The 26,429-nt window shown below is 44.3% G+C and overlaps 1 protein-coding gene across 4 annotated transcripts; it reads right to left on the bottom strand.

Moving 5' to 3' along the window:
- Positions 1-224: 224 nt before the first annotated feature.
- Positions 225-24,462, bottom strand: LOC130361267 (C-C motif chemokine 8-like). 4 transcript variants are annotated; one of them, XM_056564046.1, is made up of 3 exons: positions 24,441-24,462; positions 3,008-3,122; positions 225-1,054 (listed from the first exon to the last, which is right to left on the bottom strand). In XM_056564046.1, the coding sequence occupies exons 1-3, from the start codon at positions 24,445-24,447 to the stop codon at positions 769-771; spliced, it is 408 nt and encodes a 135-aa protein (XP_056420021.1). In that variant the 5' UTR covers positions 24,448-24,462; the 3' UTR covers positions 225-768. The 4 variants fall into 4 exon arrangements, with proteins under 4 accessions (XP_056420021.1, XP_056420018.1, XP_056420020.1 ...); XM_056564043.1 differs by lacking the exon at positions 24,441-24,462 and adding an exon at positions 24,196-24,429; XM_056564045.1 differs by lacking the exon at positions 24,441-24,462 and adding an exon at positions 21,497-21,663.
- Between the last annotated feature and the right edge of the window lie 1,967 nt (positions 24,463-26,429).

Raw genomic sequence — 26,429 nt, 5'->3', positions numbered from 1 at the left:
AGAGCAGCATAGGTTTGATATGGGGATTTTCTCCTGCTCCGGACAGTTCCTGATACGGGCATCAGGTGTCAGCAGAGAGCACTGTGGACAAGACAAAAAAGAAATTCAAAAAGAAAAGAATTTCCTCTGTAGCATACAGCTGCTAAAAAGTCCTGGAAGGGTAAAGATTTTTTTAATAGAAGTGATTTACAAATCTGTTTAACTTTCTGGCACCAGTTGATTAAAAAAAAAAAAATGTTTTCCACCGGAGTACCCCTTTAAGTTCTGTATTGTTCGTCTGCACTTTATAGATTGAACAAATATACATGCTTCAGTACTAAAATTGTCAAAAGGCTTTATTCACACAGTGCAGTTTCTGCTAGCTAAAATCAGGGACAACGCTATCAGGATACTACAGTCCGCCTCGGGTAATGGGCTTGATCACAATATAGTGATCATACAAGTGTGACCCCAATGATCAGATGTAGAGAAAGCTAATGGAAAGTGTTTGATTTCCCTGCAGCGCCTCTCCAGGAGAAAAAAAGCATTACACAGGGCTTCTAGATATCAATGTACCATCTAGGTATTGCATAGAGATAAGGGTCCTTCAGAGCGGGAGACACTCTTTGTTACGACTCTACAAGTGACTTGTAAATCTTAGTAGACATTACGTTATATTTAGTTTATTCTAACCTACTCTTTCTGCATAGGTCAGTTAAGAATAAAGGAGCTGTGATCTTGGACGCCATGTTATTTTTATTATTCAGTGGTATTTGGGCATTAGGTGGCTCAGGGCTTCACCGCCGGAGTCCTGGTGGTCAGAATGGTCATGATGGATTTCACCGGTGCCGCTTTTTTGCTTGGCTTAGTCTGTTTCTTCGGTTTTCTTTGAGTTTTCTTCCCCGCTGGTTTCTTGGGTTTCTTTGTCGGCTTCTTCACTTCCTTCTTGCTTCCGTCTCTTTCTGTCCCATCCGGTGATTGGTTTTGACCTCGCTTGTCCAGGACAGTAATAGCTCTTTTAGCCCAGGACTCATTGGGGTCAACGCATATCTTTATGCCATCTTTCGTGGAAAAACTAAAAAAATAAATAAATAAATAAAGAAAAGATATTTAAATAAAGGATTGGTATTACATGGAGAATGACTAAATAAAGTTTATTGCCAGCAAATTTTACTATATGAAAATGAAAGGGTCTGAGAAATATGGGGCTTCTCATAATCCACTTTCATACGTCAATGTACCAAGACACCCACATCAGTTGATCTCTGGCCTCCTTACATGCTGGAGTGTAACTATAGGGGGTGCAGAGGTAGCAGTCACATGGGGCCCTGTTGCTTGTTTTGCATTGGGGCTGAGAAGCTACAAGTTACGCCTCTGGCTCCCAGGATGTTGGCCTAATATAAAAACTTCACCACTTATAGGTTCTTATTCATGTGAATCATCACTGAGACTATACAATGCATTCCAAAGGTCTTCTTTTTCACAATTTGTTATTTTGCACCCCTCCCCCACCCCCCATTTTGCATTCAATGCCCTATAATCACAAACCTAAAACAGAATGTTAAAAATCTTGTTGGAGTTGTAATGGGGCCCAGGGAGTTGTAGTTCTGCAACCCTGGCATAGGGTTCTGGGACCACTGACATAGGGTTTGCCATGTACATAAGGTTTTAACAGGACAGACCATTAAAGGGGTTATCCAGGATTAAAAAAAACAAAGCTGATTTCTTCCAAAGACAGCACCACCCCTGTCCTCAGGTCGTATGTGGGAATACAACTTGGCACCATTCACTTCAATGGAACTGAACCTGACAGAGGACAGGTGTGGTGCTGATTTTGGAAGAACTAACCTCTGTTTCTCTAATCCTGTACAACCCCTTTAAAGAGTATGATGTCATTTGAATCCTTCCAGTTCACTCCCCCCCCCATTATGGATAAACCACCCCCTGCCTTTATTTTCATTATTTTTTAGTTTTCTACCTTGATATTGCTCTGTATTTTCTGCTCTGTCAGATTCACAGACTGGGAAGGGGCATTCCCCAGCAGGCTGTGACATCATCTGAAGCCATCCAGGGGAGAACTTCCTCCCTCACTCTGCTACACACATCCCAGAGCAGTTCAGTGTGAGATGAGCTGTGATTGGCTGAGACCACACATACCCCCCTCAGCTCTCAGTCCTGAACTCTACAGTGTGTCGGCTCTGCTCAGAAGCTTGCAAAGAGAGCAAAAACATTCAGAAGAATATTTAGCTTTATGCACTGAAGGCATCATAACTCTACAGTCTAGCTCAAAGGGAAAGGGAGCTTAAATATTAATCTCTATACACTGTGCTGAGCTGAGGTCCCACCTGCATTTCCTGACTATTGTCTCTGCCAGGCTGCTGCTGAAGACAATCTACAAGCAGGACTGCAGGCAGAACCAGAAGGAGGACCCTGGTGGCCTAACTTTTAGGGGTTCATTTAACACATAATGTTACAAAATTGTATTAAAGGGGTACTCCGCTGCCCCAGCGTTTGGAATTTTTTTTTCGAGCGATTGGAGCAGGCGGCGGGGGTCGTGAAGTCACTGACACGCCCCTCGTGACATCATGTCATGTCCCCTCAATGCAAGTCTACGGGAGGGGGCGTGGCAGTCGCCACGCCCCCTCCCATAGACTTGCATTGAGAGGGTGTGGCGTGACATCACGAGGGGCGTGACAGTGACTTAACGACCCCCACTGCCAACTCCAAGCATTCTAAACGAATGTAGGGTACTGCACAGAGATCCGGGGGGTCCCAGAGGTGGGACCCCCGTGATCAGACATCTTATCCCCTATCCTTTGGATAGGGGATAAGATGTCTAGGGGAGGAGTACCCCTATAAGAAGTATATTAGAAAGGTAATTCAAATAGGCTAATCTATAATATATTATTTTTTATTAATTAAGTTTGCAGTTTTTTTTTAATACAACATTAATTTTACATTGTACATTTCTTGCATTTAACAGGATTTAACTTATTTCGACTCAACCATTCCCCACCCGGATACTTACAGGATTGCATGGATGGGAAAGGTTTTCATTGAGTAACTCTGCAGGATTTTGAGATCCACTCTTTTCGCTTGCACTTCGAAACAGGTATGCGTCTCCTTATGATCCAATCCCAGTCCTGGAAGTAAAATAAGAAAGTATAATAATTAATATTGTCCATGAATAGAAATGCAATGATACACAAACCAATGAAGTATTACTATAAAAACCCAAGCACTCATCCAAACATAATGTGTACATTGTAATGTTAAAAATGTCATGTTAAAAATGAACAGAAGGACCAGCACACCCGTCTACCTATGGATTCAGGTACACTTTAAAGCGTACCCGTCAGATCCAACAAAAAAACAGTTTTTTAATATATCACTCAGTACCTAATCCTGACCATGTACATCTAATTTTTATGTGTCTAGCACCTTTATTTATTTCTTTATTACACTTTTAATTTAGCTCACTAGTCTGAATTCCTCTCAAAGGGAGGGGGCGTGGCCTCACTGTGCAGGTCTCCACCCCCTCCCTCACTATGCTGTCTGCTCACATCTCCCCTAGCATTAGGAAAACTACAACCCCCAGCTTGTCCTCACTGACAGTAGCGGGACACAAGCTGATAGTGGGAGGATTTTTCCTCCAGCTGTGATCCCTGCGCTCACAGCTGTCAATCAAGAAAGTGTGTCCATGACATAGGTGATGACTCATGGACACAGCAGGACTAGTATGTGTCCAAGCAGGCAGGGGGGGCAGTTGTATGACTGGCTTTTTCAGTATGAAATACAGAAATGTTTTTAATTAAAGCAATTGCAAAACCTATTGGTTATACATGCTTTACAACATATCAAAAGTTTTTGTATCTGACAGGGCCCATTTAAAGGGGTATTATGGTGGAAAACAAAATGTTTTCAGTCTGGCCACAGTGCTCTCTGCTGACACCTCTGTTAATGTCAGTAACTGTACAAAGTAGGAGCAAATCCCAAAGCAATGAGCAGAACACCTATCCTGCTCCGGACAGTTCCTGACATGGACAGAGGTGTCAGCAGAGAGCACTGTGGTCAGAGAGAAAAGAAAAAAAAATGAACTTCCTCTGGAGCATACAGCAACTAATAAGTACTGCAAGGATTAAGAATTTTAATAGAAGTAATTTACAAATATGTGTAACTTTCTGGCACCGTTGATTTATTGTTATTTTTTTAAAGTTGTTTTCCACCAGAGTACCCCTTTAAAGGGCTTCTTTTATTTATTTTTTTATTCAAAGGGGTACTTCGGCACTGACAACTTATCCCCTATCCAAAGGATAGAGAAGTGGAGCGGATGATCGGATCACAAAAAAATTTGGAACATCTGAAGGAGCGCAGACCTCTGACGGCTTAATTAATGAACGTTTGAGATTTTGAGCCTCACTAGGGTCAGGGATAGATGTGACAATCTGTACAGACAGGTGATGATGTCCCAAACCTCATGGGAGAGATAGATACATGCTGCCTGCACAGTGGAAGAGTGACCTCAAGATGGTGGAGGTCACTCTTCCACTGTCTGCGCTCCGTTAGATGTTCCAATTTTTGTCGTGATCGGAACATCCGCTCCACTCCTCTATTGATGCACTGGACTCCGCCACACAGAGTTCAGAGGAACCTGGATCCTGCAACCCCTCTCTAATCCCAAAGCGACTGTAGGTGTTATGCTCTGAGCATAACACCGTAAGGTAAGGGACCATCCTGCTGGCCCATTTATCTAGCTATCTATACAAGAAGTTTCCTGGTTTACCTGCACGAGGTGCGCACCGTTATCTATCTTGTATCCTATCCAAAGGATAGGGATAAGATGCCTGATCGCAGCACCCCGCTATCATCAGGCTCTGGAGCGAACATCACTCCGGGTCACGGAGACGGAGTATCGTGACATCACGGCTCCGCCCCGGTGTGACGCCCCCTCCCATAGGCTTGCATTGAGGGGGTGGAGCGTGATGTCACGATACTCTGACCCCTTGATCGTGAGTCAACAGACCCGGAGGGATGTTCACTCCTGAGGCTGATGATAGCAGGGTACTGCATGAAAGATTGCAGGGGTCCCTTTGGATAGGGGACAAGATATCTTAGCACCGGAGTACCCCTTTAACAGTGCTATTAGAGCACTGTGGTCAGACTGAAAAGAACTACACAACTTCCTCTGGAGCATACAGGAGCTGACAAGTACTGGATGGATTAAGATTTTTATATAGAAGTAATTAGCAAATCTGTATAAAAAAAATGTAATTTTCACCGGAGTATCCCTTTAAGTAAGTGAAGTCAATAGTGAAATATTTTAGAGCAGAAGTTATTTCCTTTTCATGCAGACTCCTTACAGATGTATGACTTCACTTTCTGTATCACAAGTTCACACTTTGTGTAGACTCACCAGTCATGTGTGCAACTCACAGGCTGCTCTTAACCACAAGTGATCATTTCCACGTGCGCTACCGTAGTACCAGTGTGACTGGAACCATCATTTCAGTACAGGGGGGCTCGGCTGCGCTCGCTGAAGCCCACTTATTTGTCATTTTACAACTGTGGTGGGCAAAGTATGTTCCATGCACAACGATTCGGTAACTATGGGGCCAACAAGGCGGCTACCTCCGGCCCACGCAAGACTGTCTATATTTCATATCTTGTTTCCTTATTCAACAAATCATGGCATTGTACTATGTTCCGCTATCCAGTAACTTCCCACTCATTTTCCCCTCTCCCTTTTAGATATGACCCCAAAGTCATAAGAAGACTTTCAGGGGTGTAACTATGGGGAGTGCAGAGCTAGTAGTACCGATACCGGTACCGATTTGGCACTGTGTCAAGGAAATTCAAATGAACTTGAAATCTGTATTCTGACTCCTTAAAGGGGTACTCCTCCCCTAGATATTTTATCCCTTGTTCAAAGGATAAGCGGGACCCTCGCGATCTTCCTGCTGCACCCGGCATTCGTTTAGAGCGTCAGGTGCAGTGCCGGAGGCTCATGACGTCACGGCCACGCCCCAATGCAAGTCTATGGGAGGGGGCATGACGGCCATAGATATATATTGTGGGGGCATGGCTGTGATGTCACGAGCCTCCACTCAGCATCGCCAGTCATCGGCACGGAGCGAGGTTCGCTCCGTGCACCGGATGTCTGGGCTGCCACAGCCAAGATTGATGGGGTCCCCAGTGGCAGGACCCCCTGAGATCAGACATCTTATCCCCTACCCTTTGGATAGGAGATAAGATGTCTAGGGACGGAGTACCCCCTTTAAATACTTTGCACTGCTTTACCCAATGCATTGATCTAGTAGCCTGTGCAACCATTCGACGAATATCCTCTGTTGTTTTTATATATATATTTCAAGATAGAAATTTGGGTAGAATTATATGTTAAATCAGAACAATAAAGGGTGAGAGTTACGATCCCAAACGCAGTCTTCAAGGCCCACCAATAGTCCAGGAATCTAATTCTTCCCTGTTCAAGTAATGAAATAAAAAAATGAAATATTGGTGGGCCTTAAAGGGGTACTCCGGTGGAAACCTTTTTTTTTAAATCAACTGGTGCCAGAAAGTTAAAGGGGTATTCTGGGCAAAAGCATTTTATCCCCTATCCAAAGGATCCAAAGGAAAGGGGATAAGATGTCTGATCGGGGGGGGCGCTGCTGAGACCCCCCGCGATCACCCTGCAGCACCCGCATTATATGCGGCTACTGAATCTCCAGTTTTGGAAACCTCCGGGACTGGGGACGTGACGTCACCAGTCCCGGAAACCCGAAGGTTTCCGAAACTGGAGATTCAGTAGCCGCATATAATGCGGGTGCTGCAGGATGATCGCGGGGGGTCTCAGCAGCGCCCCCCCCCCCCCCCCCCCCGATCATACATCTTATCCCCTTTCCTTTGGATCCTTTGGGGATAAGATGTCTGATCGCGGGGGGTCTCAGCAGCGCCCCCCCGCCGATCAGACATCTTATCCCCTATCCTTTGGATAGGGGATAACATGTTTTGTTGCCTGGAATACCCCTTCAAACAGATTTGTAAATTACTTCTATTAAAAAATCTTAATCCTTCCAGTACTTTTTAGGGTCTGTATACTTCAGAGGAAATGGTTTTCTTTTTGGAACACAGAGCTCCCTGCTGACATCACGAGCACAGTGCTCTCTGCTGACATCTCTGTCCATTTTAGGAACTGTCCAGAGCAGCATATGTTTTCTATGGGGATTTTCTCCTTCTCTGGACAGTTCTTAAAATGGACAGAGATCTCAGCAGAGAGCACTGTGCTCGTGATGTCAGCAGAGAGCTCTGTGTTCCAAAAAGAAAACCATTTCCTCTGAAGTATTCAGCAGCTAAGAAGTACTGGAAGGAAGGATATTTGTTTTAATAGAAGTAATTTACGAATCTGTTGATTTAAAGAACAAAAGTTTTCCACGGGAGTACCCCTTTAAAGGGGTACTCTGCCCCTAGACATCTTATCCCCTATGAAAAGGGAAAATGTCTGGGTAGGGGGACTACTGGCTTAGAATATCAGGATATTTCAACATTTACAGACACGAGTTGTACATTTTTTCATAAAGTTATTAATAGTTAGTATGAAACTAATCTGGTTTTCACGATATCCTCCCGTAAGCTATGGGCAGCGTCACGCTGCCCATAGCTTACGGGAGGATATCGTGAAAACCATATTACTTTCATACTTAGGTCAGTGAATGTTTCCTCATTTCCTCTTTTTGAATATCCACAAAACCTTGACGTTGGTAAAACTTAACCCGGCTTGGAAACTAATAAAGCAGGAACCTATGAGCGGTATGTAGGGTACCACGGCAGAAGTGTCCGGTTGAGTCAGACACCTATATACAGAGGCCGTTCCTCTGCTCCAGGTCATGGTTGGTGAATCAGATTCCTGTGACACAGCAGCGAGACAACACATTCAGAAAGTGAACTTCTGCCTTGTGACAAGTCACAGTGTTTTTGCTTTTTTTGTTTTTTTTGCCTACAAATATTTTCTTCTCCCTTGACAACGTTCAGCCTGATGCCCAGATATAGGGTTCTCAATAATAGGTGATCACATGTGGATGACGTAAAGGAAATTCACTTTGGGGAAACTTCTATATTTAGATGTTATAGTTTAGAACAGTGATCTACAAACTGATGACCCCCAGGTGTCACAAAACTACGACTACAACTGGGAGTTGTAGTTTTGTAGGATCGGAAGGTCCACACATTACGGACCACTGGTTTAGAAGGTCCTGGTCTTATATCCGTAAACCTTAGGGCCGACCAACATTGGGCCTTAAAGGGGTAGTTGTATCAACTGGTGACAGAAAGTTAAACAGATTTATAAATTACTCCTATTTAAAAATCTTAAACCTTCCAGTACTTATCAGCTGCTGTATACTACACAGGAAGTTCTTTTCTTTTTGAATTTCTTTTCTGTCTGTCTACAGTGCTCTCTGGTGACACCTACCTCTGTCAATGTCAGGGACTGTCCAGAGCAGAAACAAAACCCCATAGGAAACCTAACCTGGTCAGGACAGTTCTTGACATAGAGGTGTCAGCAGAGAGCACTGTGGTTAGACAGAAAAGAAATTCAAAAAGAAAAGAATTTCCTCTGTAGTATACAGCAGCTGATAAGTACTGGAAGGATTAAGATTTTTTTTATAGAAGTAATTTACAAATCTGTTTAACTTTCTGGCACAAGTTAATTATTATTATTATTATTATTTTTTTTGTACCACCGGAGTACCCCTTTAAGGACTGTAAACCCCAAATTGTATGGTAGCTTTGTAGTGTTGGAATTGCCTGAAAAGCCACCTTAGGGGCATGGGACTTGCTTTCCCAGGGGTTAGACCCCCGATGGTCGAATATTTACCTGTTGATAGTGGATGTGTGTGTTTGGTGAGAATGTTGGTAGGCCTTGAGCACTGTAAACCTCAGGTGGTTTGGTAGCTTTGTAGTGTTGGCATTCCCTGAAAAGCCACCTTGAGGTGCCCATATACATTTAGCTAAAGGCAGCAGGTTTGGCCAATTATCTCAGGTGTATGGTGGCCTCCTTACTCTCCACCAACATCAACTAAAGGGGCGGGCGTATTTCATTATCACAGGATGACCCTATTGTTCTCGGAGGGATAAGCTGGCGCCAGAGCTGTTTGGCTGCAACTTACTCCTCCACTCCCCATAAAGAAAACATGAACATTTAGCTGTGTCGAAAGTCCATGTGTATGAGCAGGACATATCTCTAGTATCATATCAATATTTGCTCATTAGGGGTCCAACCCCTGGCACATTAAAGTTGGCACAGGGATCCTTCAATTAATGCAACCCCAATTTGTACATTGGTACAGCGGTTCAAGCATACAAGTGGATATGCCCAATAGGGCTAGGTTCCCATTAGTGTTAGGGCTCTGTTTATTTTCCATTTATTTTGCAGAATTTGACCAGACAAAAAATACACTGTAAGCAGATCGAAACTCAATGGATCCAATTAAAGCCAAGGGAATCTTTCCAGATCCACTGGTGTCCATTGCAGAAGAGACCATCAAGCTCCGTTAATTAGCCTCTAACAGAATCTGCGACAGAGGGCCCGAATGAACCCTACGCTAATGTTAACCCACCCAAAAGTTCTTCTAAGTGATAGCGTCCATTTAAGCTGCCACTATCTGTTCTATCATTAAAAAGATAAAAATCATCTATCACTGAAAATGTCAAACCCCATTATATTATAATTCAATGTAATGGCAGCAGCTGATGGGTCCAAATGTAGATAAAGTTACCCAACACCAGATGGTGCGTAATCCATGACTGATAGAAACCATCGAACAAACATAAGGGTAGAAGCAATAATGGAATGTACACATAGACATATAAGAAGTGAAGAGATTTAGAATATAATATAATTGTGTAATTAAAGGGGTACTCCGCTGCTCAGCATTTGGAACAAACTGTTCCGCATCCAGGAGCTGGCGCCGGGAGCTTGTGATGTCACACCCCACCCCCTCAATGCAAGTCTATGGGATAGGAGGTCGGGATATGAGGACGGGGTATGACATAGAGATATGAGGACAGAATATGGGGAAGGGATATGGGGTTGAGATATGAGGACGAGATATGACAACAATATATGAGGATGGGATATGAAGTCAAAAGCTTCCTCCTTTGTTGATTTTCTTCCCCAACAAGGATTAGGAAGGAAAAACAGGGCAACGCCGGGTACTCAGCTAGTATACCATAAAGATTCTACCATAAATCGTCGGGATATGAGGAGGGGATATGAGGACGAGATATGAGCCAACGGCTGTCCGGGTGTGTTGGGAGTTGTAGTTTTGCAACAGCTGGAGGCACCCTGGTTGGGAAACATTGAGACCCCACCCTGGTTGGGAAACATTGAGACCCCACCCTGGTTGGGTATATTGAGACTATATGGAGAGGAGGACGCATATGTGCTCCTATTTCCCTTGCAATCTATGGAAGCAGCCAAGACCGTGACTAAATCTTATATATCATGTGACACATTGATCATATCTTAGTTGTGTTGTTGTTATGTCAGTTATATTGAGGATAAAGCTTTATATAGAAAAACAGGAATGAGAAGCATAATGCCGGGTGTACGGACAAGCCTTGTGATTTTTCATGTGAGCACCATCACTACACGGTACGCGGTCTGGTGTATGATATACCCAAGGAAAGGAGGGAGAAAAAGAAGAAGTAGAGGAGCACTACATGTGCCATTAAAGGGGTACTCGGGTGGAAAACATTTTTTTTAAATCAATTGGTGCCAGAAAGTTAAACATTTGTAAATGACTTCTATAAAAAAAAATATTTATCCTTCCGGTACCTATTATCACTTGGATGCTACAGAGGAAATTCTTTTCTTTTTGAATTTCTTTTTTGTCTTGTCCACAGTGCTCTCTGCTGACACCTCTGTCCGTATCAGGAACTGTCCAGAGCAGCATAGGTTTGCTATGGGGATTTTCTCCTGCTCTGGACAGTTCCTGATATGGGCATCAGGTGTCAGCAGAGAGCACTGTGGACAAGACAAAAAAAGAAATTCAAAAAGAAAAGAATTTCCTCTGTAGCATACAGCTGCTAAAAAGTACTGGAAGGGTTAAGATTTTTTTTATAGAAGTAATTTACAAATCTGTTTAACTTTCTGGCACCAGTTGATTTAAAAAAAAAAAAGTTTTCCACCGGAGTATGCCTGTACGGAGTACGGGCTGAAATGAATAATAGACTATGCTCACTGTATAGTGTTGCGCTATGAGCACAATCCCAATATGCGCTTTGCAAGTGTAAGACGACGGTACTGTCCTCATCCAACCGCGGATGGTAAATCCCCAGAAAAATGCTGAGTGACTCCAGAAATCACTGTTGGTACAACACAGTGTCTACAACTTTAACCGCAACTGATTCCAGATCAGATAAATCAAATAAATAAGATAGCTATTGATACAATCCCACCAAAGGGTCATTAGAACTCTATTCGAAACGCGTTGTCCTTATGATCTTGTTGATATATAAGTTTATATATTTCATTGATCTGGTCCAGGAATCTGTTACTAGTAAAGTAGTAGCCACTGTGAGTTGCACCGGTCAACACCATTTTTTAGGGTGGATCTGGAGTCACTCAGCGTTCTTCTAGTATATCCTAGATGACCCTGTATATAGTTTCTTAACCAGGATGTCTCCCGCTGTTGCAAAACTACAAGTGGAACTTTAATACTGGTCACGGGAAGTTCAACATGGCACCTCATGGGAAAGAACTCTGAACGAAAGAATTGTTGCTCTACATTATGATGGCCTAGGCTATAAGAAGATTGCCAAGACCCTGAAATTGAGCTGCACTACAGTCGACCAAAGAAGTTGAGTGCACGTGCTCAGCATCATATACAGAGGTTTGTCTTTGGAAAATGTGAGATACTGTATCGGTGTTTTCCAAACTGGGTGCTTTCAGCTGTTTCAAAACTACAACTCCCATCATGTCCTCTCTAATACTGGTCACTGGCACCTCATGGCAAAGAACTCTCTGAGGATGTGGGGAAAAAAAAGAATTGTTGCTCTATATAAGGATGGCCTAGGCTATAAGAAAATGGCCAAGACCCTGAAACTGAGCTGCAGCACGGTAGTCGACTAAAGAAGTTGAGGGCACGTACTCAGTGTCATATCTAAAGGTTGTCTTTGGAAAATGTGAGATACTGTAGCAGTGTTTTCCAACTAGGGTGCCTCCAACTGTTGCAACACTACAACTCCCATCATGTCCTCTCTAATACTGGTCACTGGAAGTTCAACATAGCACCTCATGGCAAAGAACTCTCTGAGGATTTGGGGGGGAAAAAAGAATTGTTGCTCTACATAATGATGGCCTAGGCTATAAGAAAATGGCCAAGACCCTGAAACTGAGCTGCAGCACGGTGGTTGACTAAAGAAGTTGAGTGCACATACTCAGTGTCATATCCAAAAGTTGTCTTTGGAAAATGTGAGATACTGTGGCAGTGTTTTCCAACTAGGGTGCCTCCATCTGTTTCAAAACTACAACTCCCAGAAGTTGAGTGTACATGCTCAGCATCATCTAGAAATGGTCTTTGAAAAATAAGAGATACTGTAGCAGTCAAAAAAAGGGTTCCCCCAGTTGTTGCAAAACTACAACTCCCAGCATGCCCGGACAGCCGTTGGCTATCTGGGCATACTAGGAGTTGTAGTTTTACAACACTTGTAGTCACCCTGGTTGGGAAACACTGCTATATAGGGATGCACAGACAATTCGGCTACTTCTGTGTAACATATAAGTTGAAGGTATCTTCGAAGTACTTACCTTGACTTTCTCTCACTGCCAGAACCACAGCAATAAAAGCGAAAAAAGAAACGTGACTAAACTTCATCTTTTAGCCTGATAGGAGAGACAGGAATGGATGGTGGTCCGGCTCCTAAGTGATGAAGATCTGGCTTGTTCTGACTATAAATTAAAGGGGTAGTAGGAGGGACTGATAGTTTCCAGATACAGGTATAAAAAGTCCCCCCCTCCGTATGGAGCCCCTCGAAAGTGGAAAATGTTATGATAGCAGTGGACAAGCGCATAAAAGGTAAAAAGGAAACCTCAAACACATAGTTGTGGTTCCTGTAGTGGAAACTCACAAGTTCTCAACCTTTCATCATTCCACGGGTTAGAGTCTTCCTGTCAGAAAGCTAAAGTAGAAAGTATGAATATGTTCTAACCACGTAAAAAAGAAAGTTTTGGTTGTGTTCAGACCCCATATTTGCCAAATCCTGTACCAGAGATAACGCTGCATTTACATTACGTCTTGAAGATTAGGGAACCGGATCTGGCCCGGGGGAGCGAAAACCGGGCGCTCCCATATCCCAGCCGGACCCGGCCCGTATCTCATTCATTTCAATGAGCCGACCAGAGTCAAACAGTGACTCCGGTCGGCTCATTTTTTGCCCCGTATCCGGTCTCGTGACGGGCCTAAAACCGTGCTATACCACAGCTTTAGGTCTGGTCAGAACCGGATATGGAGCAAAAATGAGCCGACCGGAGTCACTGTTTGACTCTGGTCGGCTCATTGAAATGAATGAGATACGGGCCGGGTCCGGCTGGGATATGGGAGCGCCCGGTTTTCGCTCCCCCCCAACCATATCTGGTTCCCGTATCTTCAAAACATAATGTGAATGCTGCCTAATATTGGTTCTGATACCAAGTAGAGAAGAAGAGTTATTGCCAACTGAGATAAGGGCACAATGGGCAGCTACCAAGTGACACAGTCATCGTGGTTTCATAATAACGATCGTACTGTATTAGGTGCAGTGCCGGGTCCAGGTGCCAAAAAGAAAAAGGATAAAAATTGTAAAAAGGATTCATAATAAACACATTTTTAAAAAGGCCAATGACATGGAATGGACTGAGAAGGTGGTATTGTGCAATTAGCACAGAGTCAAGAGAAGGTAAAGCATGGGGGGAGGCAGGGAATTAGCCTATGTTTATACACAGTTTGTTTTGTTTTTTGCAATTTTTGGGTTGGTAAAATGCTTTTAAAATGGCTGTTTCACAGTTAAAGAAACAGGCAATAACAGCCATTTTGGTTTTTTTCCCATTCTTTGAGGGTTCTGTTTAACCATTTTTGGAGCCTCATTTTGGTCAGTATTTTTTACCAAAAGCAGGAATGGGTCCAAAACACAGAAAAAGATTACCATACCTATAGTCTAAAGCAGTGTTTTCCAACCTTTTTCAGCTCTGAAATTTTGTTTTACTGCACCAACAAATTCCCCAATCCCACCCCCCCCCAAGCAGTTTACCCCCTATAGGTAGTCTTCCCCCAGATGTAGGATACCCTGTGGGTAGTTTGCACCCTTTTTGTAGGACACCCCTGTAGATAGTTTGCCCCCTGTAGGTGTCTTTCCCCCTGTATAAAGGGCCCCTCTGTAGTTTGCTTGCCCCCTGGTATATATGGCCCCCTGTAATTAGCTTGCCCCTTTAGGTAGCGTTCCCCCATATATAGGGCCCCCTGAAGGTAGCTTTTCCCCTGTATATATGCCCCCCTGTAATTAGCTTGCTCTTGTCTAAATTAGCTTTTCCCCTTTTAAATAGGGTCCTCCTGAAGGTAGCTTTTCCCCTGCAGGTAGCCTGTCCCCTGTATATAGGGTCCCCTGTAGTTAGCTTGCCCCCTCCCAATAGTCCCCCCTGTAGATAGCTTTCCCTCTTTATATAGTCCCCCCATATAGTTAGCTTTTTCCCTGTAGTCAATGAGAAAAAAAAAACACAAAAACCACATACTCAGATAGTGACAATAGAGGGCGGAAGCCCCTGGATACCTCACAGCTTGGACGCACTAGAATCCCTATTGTTCACATTATTTTGGAATCTTTTTAGGCTGGTATTTTTTACTTTCAACAGAAAGGTTAAAAACTTTAGCGCACTTTGGCCTATTGCCAATGCATCAAAGTTTACAGACATGGGAAAACTCATTTAGGCATATGAAGGAAAAGTGAAAATAAATTCACTATGTAAAAGAAAATCATAGTACATACAGTAAGACCCTATATATTTAGGTCAAAAAGTTTTTCACAAATATTAAAAGTCTAGACAGAGATTGCCACTGTGCTTAGTGGCCCACCTGGCCTATCTGGAGGACCGGTGGCAGATCACTAGCTGAATTTCCCATGATTGTGCCTTTGCCCTTCAGTAGCATTTTGTCTATTATTTGGTGTTTTGACTTCCGGACCTCTGTCTGTTTTCTGAAGATCCTTTCTGCCTGCTGATTTTGTACTACACTACTCTCCTGGTTTGACCCTTGCCTGCCCTGAAACTTTTGATCCTGTTTTACTTCATCCATCACTTGGAATTTTAACTGTGCTATGGAATTTCCTTTTTCTTATATTTAATTTATGTCTCCTTCACACTGGGTAGTCTCCCCAACATATAGGAGACCACACGGGCACTTGATGAGTTAAAGCACAGTGTTCAGTATTTCTTCAGGGGTGAACTAAAATTTATAATGACTTGTGACCAGACCCTGGTCAACTCTAAAGATATCATGATAGAAAAGGATGGCAATAGGGGACTTTACACTAACTTGTTTAGGAAACCCACTGATGGGAACAGTTTGTCGCACTTCTCTAGTTCACATCCTCCAGCAGTAAAACGGGCGATCCTGTTTTCAAAGAGAAAAAGGGTTTCATTGTGACTGATCCACAGAAATGAGAGACTAAAAGATATGGATTCAAAATTTAGAGAAAGGGGGTGCTATGAAAGGATTTAAACATTTAAACTTGGGACTACGAGAGGTGAAGGGGCAATAAAAGATAATAAAAAAGAGAGCAAATTCCTTTTGTCAGAACTTATTATCCTTGGGTAAAATTCCACCAAGGACAACATCTGCAACAAGTTTGTATGTTCTCCCCGTGTTTGCGTGAGTTTCCTCTGGGTATTCCGCTTTCTTCCCACAATCCAAAAACATATTTGTTACGCCGAGCGCTCCGGGTCCCTGCTCCTCCCCGAAGCGCTCGCAGCGTTTCTCTCCCTGCAGCGCCCCGGTCAGACCCGCTGACCGGGAGCGCTGCACTGACATTGCCGGCGGGGATGCGATTCGCATAGCGGGACGCGCCCGCCCGCGAATCGCATCCCAAGTCACTTACCTGTCCCGGTCCCCGGCTGTCATGCTCTGGCGCGCGCGGCTCCGCTCTCTAGGGCGCGCGCGCGCCAGCTCTCTGAGATTTAAAGGGCCAGTGCACCAATGATGGTGCCTGGCCCAATCACCCTGATTAGCTTGCACCTGTTCCTTGCCTACTTATACCTCACTTCCCCTGCACTCCCTTGCCTGATCTTGTTGCCTTGTGCCTTGAGAAAGCTTTACTGTGTTACCCATACTGTGTTCCAGACCTCCTGCTATCCCACCTTTGACTACGAACCTTGCCGCCTGTCCCGACCTTCTGCTACGTCTGACCTTGCTCTTGTCTACTCCCTTGTACTGCGCTTATCTCAGCAGTCAGAGAGGTTGAGCCGTTGCCAGTGGATACGACCTGGTTGCTACCGCCGCTGCAAGACCATCCCGCTTTGCGGCGGGCTCTGGTGAATACCAGTAGCAACTTAGAACCGGTCCACCGACACGGTCCTCGCCAATCCCTCTCTGGCACAGAGGATCCACCTCCAGCCTGCCGAATCGTGACAATATTATTGTAAGACCCAATGGGGACAGGGACTTATTTGAATGTACATCGCTGCAGAATCTGTGTGCGCTATATAAATAAAAAATTATTATATTTATTATCCTCTAAGCCATAAAATTGATTTGATTGTATGAAATCATTGTCAGATTTTGGAAAAACCGTACCCTCAAGTGTTGGAATGAAACACTTTTTCCATTGTGCCGGAATGCGTGCTGCGTTATCTTGCATGTTGCGCTATGAAGATAACCCTTGAGTGCCGGGATTTATTCTACATACATCATTGTGTTAGAACACAGCAATGGAAGAGGAAGCCGGCACGTACGAGACTAAGCGTGAAGCATAGCACAAGGCAACACGGACACTGACTCACAGAAGCCTGCAGTGGAGGTGCTCAGCCCAGCATAAAGCATGTGAATCCAACGAAGCAAGAAAGACAGATGGGCGGCACTCAACAAGTTGTTTCGTGCGGCTCGCGCACTCCCTCTAGCCGAAACGGCTAGAGGAAGTGCGCGAGCCACACGAAAAAACAACTTGTTGCGGTCAAGCCCCATCCTCCACCGCTACTCCCCCGCCTGAGACCTGTATCCCGTCTGAAAGACTGCAATATATATACCTGCCTGGTGAGTGCTGCCTATCTGTCTTTTTTGCTTCGTTGGATCATTGTGTTAGAGCTTGGGCCCATCGGGCTATCTTCTAGTGCCCTGGAGGGACAGGTCACCCCTGATAAACAGAGTTCTAAAGAAATTTAATGAGATGTATAGGAAGTATTTGTCACCAACATGGAAAAGTTTTCCTGACAACACTTCTGACTTTCAATCCTTGGTATGACCATGACCTCTAAACTAATATAATAAATAGACAAGTTCTATATTTTCTTCCACTTTCATACTCCATTTTTAATTATGTTGAAATGTTCATAGAATCTTATACTGAAGATCTTATGACCTGCACGGCACAACCCATACACTAGTCAGTATGATTCATAAAGATGAAATCAATTGTTTGGGGGTAAGAGGAAGGAAGAGTTTAAAGGCTATGGGTACCATTGCAGACATATATTTTAGTGCACTGTATTATGTATTTTACTAAATAAGATATAATCAATTATTTTAATTAAAAATGCTGGACTGTTTGCCTTCAGCAGCTTCTATTCCCTACAATACAGTTCAAGCTGATAGGTGCCATACAGTGCTCATTCCTTCAGACAAGCTCTCTGACCGCTCCATTGGGGAGAGTAAATGGTCTGCAGCAACGGTTTAAAGGGGTATTCCAGGAAAAAAAATGATATATCAACTGGCTCCAGAAAGTTAAACAGATTTGTAAATTACTTCTATTAAAAAATCTTAATCCTTCAAATAATTATCAGCTGCTGAAGTTGAGTTATTCTTTTCTGTCTGGCAACAGTGCTCTTTGCTGACATCTCTGCTTGTCTCGGGAACTGCACAGAGTAGAAGAGGTTTGCTATGGGGATTTGCTTCTACTCTGGACAGTTCCCGAGACAGGTGTCATCAGAGAGCACTTAGACAGAAAAGAACAGCTCAACTTCAGCAGCTCAGAAGTACTGAAAGGATTAAGATTTTTTAATAGAAACAATTTACAAATCTGTTTAACTTTCTGGAGCCAATTGATATATATATATATATATATATATATATATATATATATATATATATATATATATATAAGAAAAAGTTTTTTCCTGGATAACCCCTTTAACTCTGCGCCCATTTAAATGTTCTCCCTGTAAAATGGTGCTCCTGTCCAGTGAGTGTGTAGGGATCAATTGAATGGGGTTTCTTGTACTGTAGGTGGCCGGAAGTGCTGCTGTGCTGGGAATAGGGAAAGGTACACAGTGCTAAAGCAATTTCACAGTCTCACATTCTCCCCCTACTGAGGGTCTATTCACATCGCAGAATTTCTGCTTGCGGAATTCCGCCTCAAATTAAAGCCCATACACTTCTACGGGATTCCGCCCTCCCATTCACACTTCTGGATTTCCGCTTGCGGAATTCCGCTAGCGGAATTCCGCAACCGGAAATTCAGAAGAGTGAATGGGAGTGCGGAATCCCATAGAACTCTATGGGCTTTAATTTGAGGCGGAATTCTGCAAGCAGAAATTCTGCCATGTCAATAGACCCTAATGTGGTGTCCCGGTACCGTATTACATACTGTACCTAGTGTAGAGGTCCCCAAAGTCAGAGTAACTATGTTCAGGTAGGGTTCCTCAGGTGGGACAGCCCCTAGTCACCTCTCTTCAAGTCTAATTCTTTAATGTTAATACGTGTATATTTTTAATGATAATAAACATTTTGTTTAGCATCGCAGGACCTTCGGTCATGTGACCATTTTAGTATCCTCTATGGTATGTTGGAGGACCTTTGGAGGTCCTTGGGTCACGTGTGGCCCACAAGTTTTTGTAATGGTGATTGACATCAGTATGGACCAATTAGCATTAGTCCAGCCCCTGCCCACATAAGGGAGCTGAAGCCAATTATCGCTCTCTTGTTGCTGCTCTCGTGGATGCCGGACTAGCAGGAAGGATCTGCGCAACTTTCAAAGACACGCTAGGCCTGAAAACCTACCGGCCTCAGCTGAACCAAAACTGTGAGTTCTAATCTAAACCCCGCTAATGCTAGCGTGACTACTGGAACGCAACTAAATCCCCTAAATCCAGTGGAACAGCACACAATACTAAAAGACTCTAAATGCTAAAGTCCCAACCTTTGTCAATCTCCAAAGTAAGCAGTTGTATGCCTAGAGACTGTTCAGTTTATGAAGCTTGCAGAAAACCTTCAGTAAAAGTTAATCCTGTTTCAGAAAAATCTCCGGTTGTGGACAATCTATTATTATCTACCTCCCTATCGCTCTTGGGAAGGGTGGCGGTAGGACAAGCGTTACTGAGGATCCCTCACCCTGGCGTCACAAATGGTAAGGGTTAACAAACACCCTTTAATCACCACACAGCTACATTCCCCATACCCTACATCCTCCAGTCTACCACACTAACCTGTCAGCGCTGCTGGAGCTCTTCGGAGTCCGAAGCGATACGGTCGTTGCACTCCACAGCCCTGCGTTCCTGCTGACAGACCCCCCTGAACCTGCTGTTATTTTAAGCTGCAAGCCTTGAATAAAGAAGATATTTTTGCTACCTGGGTGAGTCGTCCGTCTACCTTCATTTCTACTTGTCATTGCTGCTGGAGCTCTACTGGCCTGTCTGTTTTTGTACTTAATAAAATATTTTTCAATATAATAACTATCCAGCAGCTCCAGTTATCCAGTGAGCTCTAATAGGCAATTACATTGACGTGATCTAAGGTGATACAAGGTGCCCAACCCCAAGTGCAGTTGTGCACCTACGTTGGAGTGGAGGACCTGCACCCATGGATCACAATGTGGTTTCACTGCTGTGGTTAATGAGCTCTAATAGGGCATGTAGACAGGGTGGTCTTACCCATTAGGAAAGTTATGTTATGCGTTGTGTTGCCTCATTCTGGAAGTAATTTAACAATATTTTGATATTAGACAAATTTTTGACTAAGTTCACATCTGCGTCAAAGCTTCATTTGGGGCCACGAGACGGAGCACCAACAAACGCCAATGCATCCCAAGTGATTTCATTGGCTTCAATAAGTTCTGATGTATTTCTGTCTGGTGTCTGTTTATTTAGCAGGATTTGACCAGACAAAACTTTTCTCACACTTAATTATTATTATTCTTATATTATTATTATTATTATTATTATATTATTATTATTTTTTTTTTATATAGGTACAGAAAACATAACACACAGTAAGGCTGGGTTCACACTGTGGAATTTCTGGGCAGAATTTCTGCCTGAGATCGAGCCGGTGGCACTAGGATCGTGCGGATCATTGCTGTCCCCATAGATGGCAATGTATTTATGAGCAGATCTCCCAAAAGATCCACCCAGAAATGCATTGCAGTCTATGGGGACAGCAATGCAGTCTGCTCGGTCCTAGCACCGCCAGCTCGATCTCAGGCAGAAATTCTGCCCTGAAATTCTGCAGTGTGAACCCAGCCTAAATGACAGACTGATATAGAGGAAGAAAAGGCTCTGCCATGAGAGCTTAAAATCTACAAGAGAAAGGGAGGGAAATGATGGTTGTGGTGGTGGTGGGGCATCTGGTTTTCTGTAAGCCGGTGTATCAGGGTTACTGTAGGTCATAGGCTTACTAAAAGAGATGGATATTCATGTTGCTCTTGAAGGTCTTGATGGTGGGTGAGAGCCAGGTGTGTCAGGGTAGTGAGTTCTAGTGTATGGAGGAAGCTCGGGAGAGGTCTTGGAGATGGTTGTGTGAGGTGCGGAGGAGGGGAGAGCACAGACTGTGGACGGCCTTGTATCTTGTCGTGAACAGATTAAACTGAATTTGTTGGGCAACAGGTAGCCAGTGAAGGGACTGGCACAGTTGGCACAGGGCAGAAGCAGAGGTAAGAGGTGAATCAGTCGAGCAGCAGAGTTGAGGATGGATTGGAGGGGAGTCAAAGTTGGGAAATGAGTGAATTTGAGAAAAGCTTCTGAGGTAAAGAGAACAGGAGGTAATAAGGGTCTCAATGCGTGGTTTGAATCGAAGGTGGCCCCAAGGCAGCGGACTTGTGAGACTGGAGAGAGAGTGGAGCCATCGGCTGTGATTGAAAGATTAGATGGGGAGGGGGGCAAGATGAAAAAAATTATGAATTCCGTTCACTCTATGCTAAGTTTGAGAAAGCGGATTCTGCGACAGAGCCTCCGGAACGGAGCTTCGACACAGATGTGAACATATCATCTTTAGGGTTGTTTTATGTGTAATAAAAAATGCTAAATATCAAGAGTATCTTACGACACATATTAATTTCACTTTACCTGCCATAGTAGTTCACAATAACCATAACCACAACTGTCTCATGCTCACATGTACCGGGCTCTAACACAATAATGGCACCAAAGGTCCAATGAACGCAACGTCATGTGGAGGTAACTTCGGAGCCATCCTCTTGCCTCTAGATATGACTTACAAATAACCTAATAGATCTTATTGATGATACATCCTGTGTGTACAATGATAGCACTGAAGATTAAAATCCCAATGTGGACATGTTCTGTATTGCTCATTCCGACTGGCACAGTCAGAGAGTTCCATGTTCCATGTGCTGCAGTCAGTGCTTCTCCCCACTCCCATTGCAGTCTGACTCTTGCTACTCCTGCCAGTAGGGGGCACTTGCTGGGTATAAGAGGCATCTACACCTTGCCGCCTAAGTGATGAGATACTTGTCCGCCGGTAAAGGTGTTTTTTGTGCATGTGTCCCAGTTATGTGTATGAGCCCAACTTGCCTCATTAACTCTGTCCCTGTTCCCTTGTACCACATTGCTTCTCCCATGTCTGACCTTGGCTTCTTTCTAAAAACCTGTGCTACCTGCCCTGATTTGTTTACCCTTCTCTGTTGGGATTAACCTGTGAAACCAGGGGACCATTTAAACAATGCCTGCAGGAGTGGCCCAAAGTCAAACTAGTCAGCTGGCACAGTGGGTCTATCCTTGCTGATCATTACATGTATTGTTTTCTCTAGTGGGCCCACAGAACTCGAATCTAGTACTACATAGTTTGACTGTGGCCCACCCCTGCGGGTATTGTCCAAATAGTATCTTGGTTTCCCCTGTTAACCCACTATTCTTCACTGTATTGTATATTGTGGATCGCGCGTTGGGGTACAGGTAGTGATCTCCCCTATTGGTGTATGGCAGGTATTTGTTACTTTATGCTGTCTTTCATGCTCTCCTTTTTTTATTATATAATGCTGCTGACTGACCTCTGAACAGGGCTAGGTGCAATACAATTAGTTACTTGCACTTTACTCATAGCCCGTTTGAGGACATATACCAGCCTTATACACTCATTATATGTATGTTTCATTATTTATTTTTACTATTTATGGGCATGTTGCAATTTGATATCTGTGGACTGTATCCCTGCCGTCCGTATTGTCTACCATTGTGGATTTAGTATCACTACCTCTTTCTGTAGCTTTCATCTGTATAGTACCTTGTATTTTATGTATGATTTTATAATGCACTTGAATAAAGTTTATTCACTATTTTTGCATCCAAATCAGTATACTGGTATCTTTTTTTGGTGTTGTTAGGCTATGATAGGATCCAGTTTACGCAATTACCTGTTAGCCAATTGTGTTTGTTCAGTGACAGTCATATGGATGTATGCGGCAATGAGCTTGGCAAGAAGTTACTGGAGACTTGTCATCCTGACTCATTTAGCCTTAGTTGAGGTCATGGTGGCATCACAGGATGTTAGGAATCTGCTCTCTATAACCATAAAGCAGATGGGGAACCTCATTTCGCAGTGCGTTGTGTCGCAATACTTTTTCTTCTGGAAGTCTTCCCTCGTGATTTCCTATTCTTTTGAATCTCAGCAGTTTACTCAGAATATACCAATTACTGAAGAGTTCTCCGAGTAGGCTGCCTTTGGGGATGCTTTCTAATATAACAAAGGCATCTATTACAATTGACTAAGACAGTATAGAATATATGTATCCTGCATCCTATTTGCCAACTGCAAATTAATTTGGCCTTAGCTTTTGTTAGTCAAAGTTTAGAAAAGAGGACACAGGGGCCCATGTACTGCAGAGGCAGGCGAGGGAGCTGCTTTGGGGCTCATTTAGAGAAACAAGGCCTAGTTGGACCCATGCTCTCTTCCTGTACCTGTGCACCCCCCCCCCCCCCCCCTTCTCCAAAATAAGTGCAAAAATAGCCTAAAAGACATACAGAGGTCAAGGGTGGGAAATCACAACATCACATTGCAGGCCCATTTTAAACCTTTGCTATGATGTGCTTTTACGGAACGTTCACCACTGAGTAGACTCTTAAGGGGAAAATGACTTGTGCATATTTGATGCGCAGGATTCAAAGCTGCAGATTTGATGCTGTATTTAGTCAACTAGTTTACAGTGAAATCTGCAGTTTCAATCTTGTGCATCAAATATGCGCAGGATACTGTACTTGTGAATAAACCCTAAAGGAGTATTCCCAAGAAGCGATTTATGGTGTCATGGCAGACAAGGGGACGTTCACTTGTTAGTTGGCAATTGTGTAACAGGAGCACAAATCATGTCACAGAGGAGGCCTATCTAATGGCTTAGACACAGTGGTCACTATTGACTGTGGCATCTAAGTGGTAAACGACTGGAGCCATAGAGGTAAATTCATCTAAACCTGTGCAGAGGAAAGGTTGACCAGTTGCCCATGGCAACCAATCAGATCACTTCCTTCATTTTTCAGACGCCCTTTTGAAAATGAAAGAAGCCATCTGATTGGTTGATATGGGCAACTGGTCGACTTTTCCTCTGCACATGGATGAATTTCCCCCATAGTTTTCTCTGATCCTAGCCATTGTACACTGCTGGAGCCTGCTGTGTATGGAACAAGCTCTGCGTTTCTGAACCCGCTCTATACTTCCTACATGACATTATGATACACATGAAGGGGCTAAGTATGCCTAGGAAAAACATATATCTATTCTACAATAAAATTAAAGGCTGTGGTGTCCATACCAGGCTCACTTGGTACTAAGGGGGCCATGCTTTTATGTTGTTTATGCAGAATTCTGACTCTGCCGTCTGAATCGAGACTCAGCAGACCAAGCAACAGTATCCAATATTGATGGCCCAGTGGAAATTGTAGCCTTAGTTCCCTGTTCTTAGCAGACAGAAGTGGCCCCGGTGTGGTCTTTTGCTGCTGTAGCCCATCTGCTTCAAGGTTGGATGTGTTGTGCGTTCAGACACGGTATTCTGCACACCTTCCATCTAGTAGTTATTGTTGCCTTTCTGTCATCTAGAACCAGTCTGCCCATTCTCCTTTGACATCAACAAGTCCACGCAACTGCCGCTAACTGAATATTTTCAGGTCCGTAAACCCTAGAGATGGTTGTGCATGATATCTACATAGTTACATACATAGTTAGTATGATCGAAAAAAGACAGACAAACGTCCATCAAGTTCAACCAAGGGGTGATAATTGCAGTAGAACAGTAGTGAAATACTCAGACCAGCCCATCTGGCCCCAACAACCATGGCATGTTCAATGTCAATTAAATCCCCTTTCTTTTCTATTCTTATCTCAGTATGAACTTCAACAAGTTGTCATGACCACATCTGCATGCCTAAATGTAGCTCCTAACATTTGATTGGCTGATTAGCTATAAGTGTGTGTGTGTGTGTGTAAATATATCATTAATATCAGTAGTACTGTGTTTGTACAGTTTTGTATTTTCTTTTTAGTGAGCCAGCTTTACTATGTAAATGTTGTGTATATACCAGCAATGTCATACACTTGTTCCTTTAAAGGGGTACTCCGGCCCTAAGACATCTTATCCCCGCCGCTGGGGACCCCCGCAATCTTGCTGCGCTGTCAGCTCACAAACTGCCGGGTGCCGAACACGGGGCCAGAGTATCGTGACGTCACGACTCCGCCCTCGGGTGATGTCACTCCCCACCCCCGCTATGTAAGTCTATGGGAGGGGGCGTCACACGGGGGCGGAGTGGTGATTTCAAGATACTCTGACCCCGTAGTCAGCACCCGGCAGTTTGTGAGCTGGCAGCACGGCTTGCAGCTCAAAGAGGTGGGTGCCGAATGCAAGATTGCAGGGGTCGGGGGCGTGGTCTGGCTGCCGAGGCGGATGGTCGCAGGCTAAAGGAGCTCCTCTCACTGCCCTGTTAAAGCGACTAATACCCAGCGTTCTGCCGTGAATTGCGAACACCCACTGAGCCCTAAAGCATCCAAGACAATGCCGGTGAGACGCCGCAAGCCTGGACGGGACGGGGCGCTGAAAAAATTCAGCTTTGTGCCGCGCGCCTCCCGTTCTCAAGATGGCGCTTGTCCGCCTTCCACATCTACCCGCTCTCCGGGATCCCTAGCCGCACTCAATCAACGGCCGCAGCTCCGCAGCACACCACTACCTGCACGGAGCCGCAGGTCCTCCTCTGACCCGGAGCTCAGATCCATCCCGGCGGCTGCTGAGGACGTCGGCAACACGGGTAAGCCCTCTTCTCCCCGGTCCTGGGCAGCTGAGGAAGCTGAGGGCCCAGACCACCATTGTGCTGACACACTGCTAGGAGAAACGACAAGGGGGGCGGTCCCCTCACCCAAAGTTCCTTCAGGTCGGCCATTTACAGACCCTACTTATACACCCACTAAAGACAACAGTAAGGACAGCAGTACCTTGAATCAAGATGTCCAGGCAGATCCCCTAGCTGACCTCCTTGTCACTGGCCAGCAGCTCACAGATGTGACTATGAAAGACATGCTGTTACTGTTGAGAACCACCTTCCACCAGGATGTCCAAAGAGTGGTTAACCCTTTACAGTCTGAAATCACTGACCTAGGTAACAGAGTGGATCACCTAGAAACAAAGTTTGGGGAATTTGCAGAGTCTCACAACTCTTTAATAGATTCTCAAAACAATATGGAAGATGAAATCGCCGCTCTTAAATCCAAGGTAGCGGATCTAGAAGACAGGAGCCACCGCAACAATAGAAAGTTGTGCGGTATCTCAGAAACGGTGTCTCCTGCAGAGATTCCAGATTACGTACGATCTCTACTGAAAGCAGTTCTTCCTACATCTACCCCCAGAGATCTGGAGGTTGACAGGGCGCACCGCATTCCTCGCCCCAAGCACTTGGAGGACTCTGTTCCACGTGATGTACTAGCACGTATTCATTTTTTTGGGATCAAAGAACGTCTCCTGGAGTTCACCAGGCGCAACAATGGACTCCCTGCACCATTTCA

Source organism: Hyla sarda, chromosome 3 (assembly GCF_029499605.1).
Source record: "Hyla sarda isolate aHylSar1 chromosome 3, aHylSar1.hap1, whole genome shotgun sequence".
Classification (NCBI taxonomy): domain Eukaryota; kingdom Metazoa; phylum Chordata; class Amphibia; order Anura; family Hylidae; genus Hyla; species Hyla sarda.
Note: the sequence above shows the minus strand (reverse complement) of the source record. Positions and strands in the feature narration are given on the sequence as shown.

What these genes read in the sequence shown, in the direction of transcription:
- LOC130361267 (XM_056564042.1), bottom strand. Translation starts at nt 12,854, where the DNA reads ATGAAGTTTAGTCACGTTTCTTTTTTCGCTTTTATTGCTGTGGTTCTG. An exon ending in GGCAGTGAGAGAAAGTCAAG is followed by an intron (nt 3,123 to 12,787) that starts GTAAGTACTTCG and finishes TTTTACTTCCAG; the next exon opens with GACTGGGATTGGATCATAAG. An exon ending in TTTCCCATCCATGCAATCCT is followed by an intron (nt 1,055 to 3,007) that starts GTAAGTATCCGG and finishes TTATTTTTTTAG; the next exon opens with TTTTTCCACGAAAGATGGCA.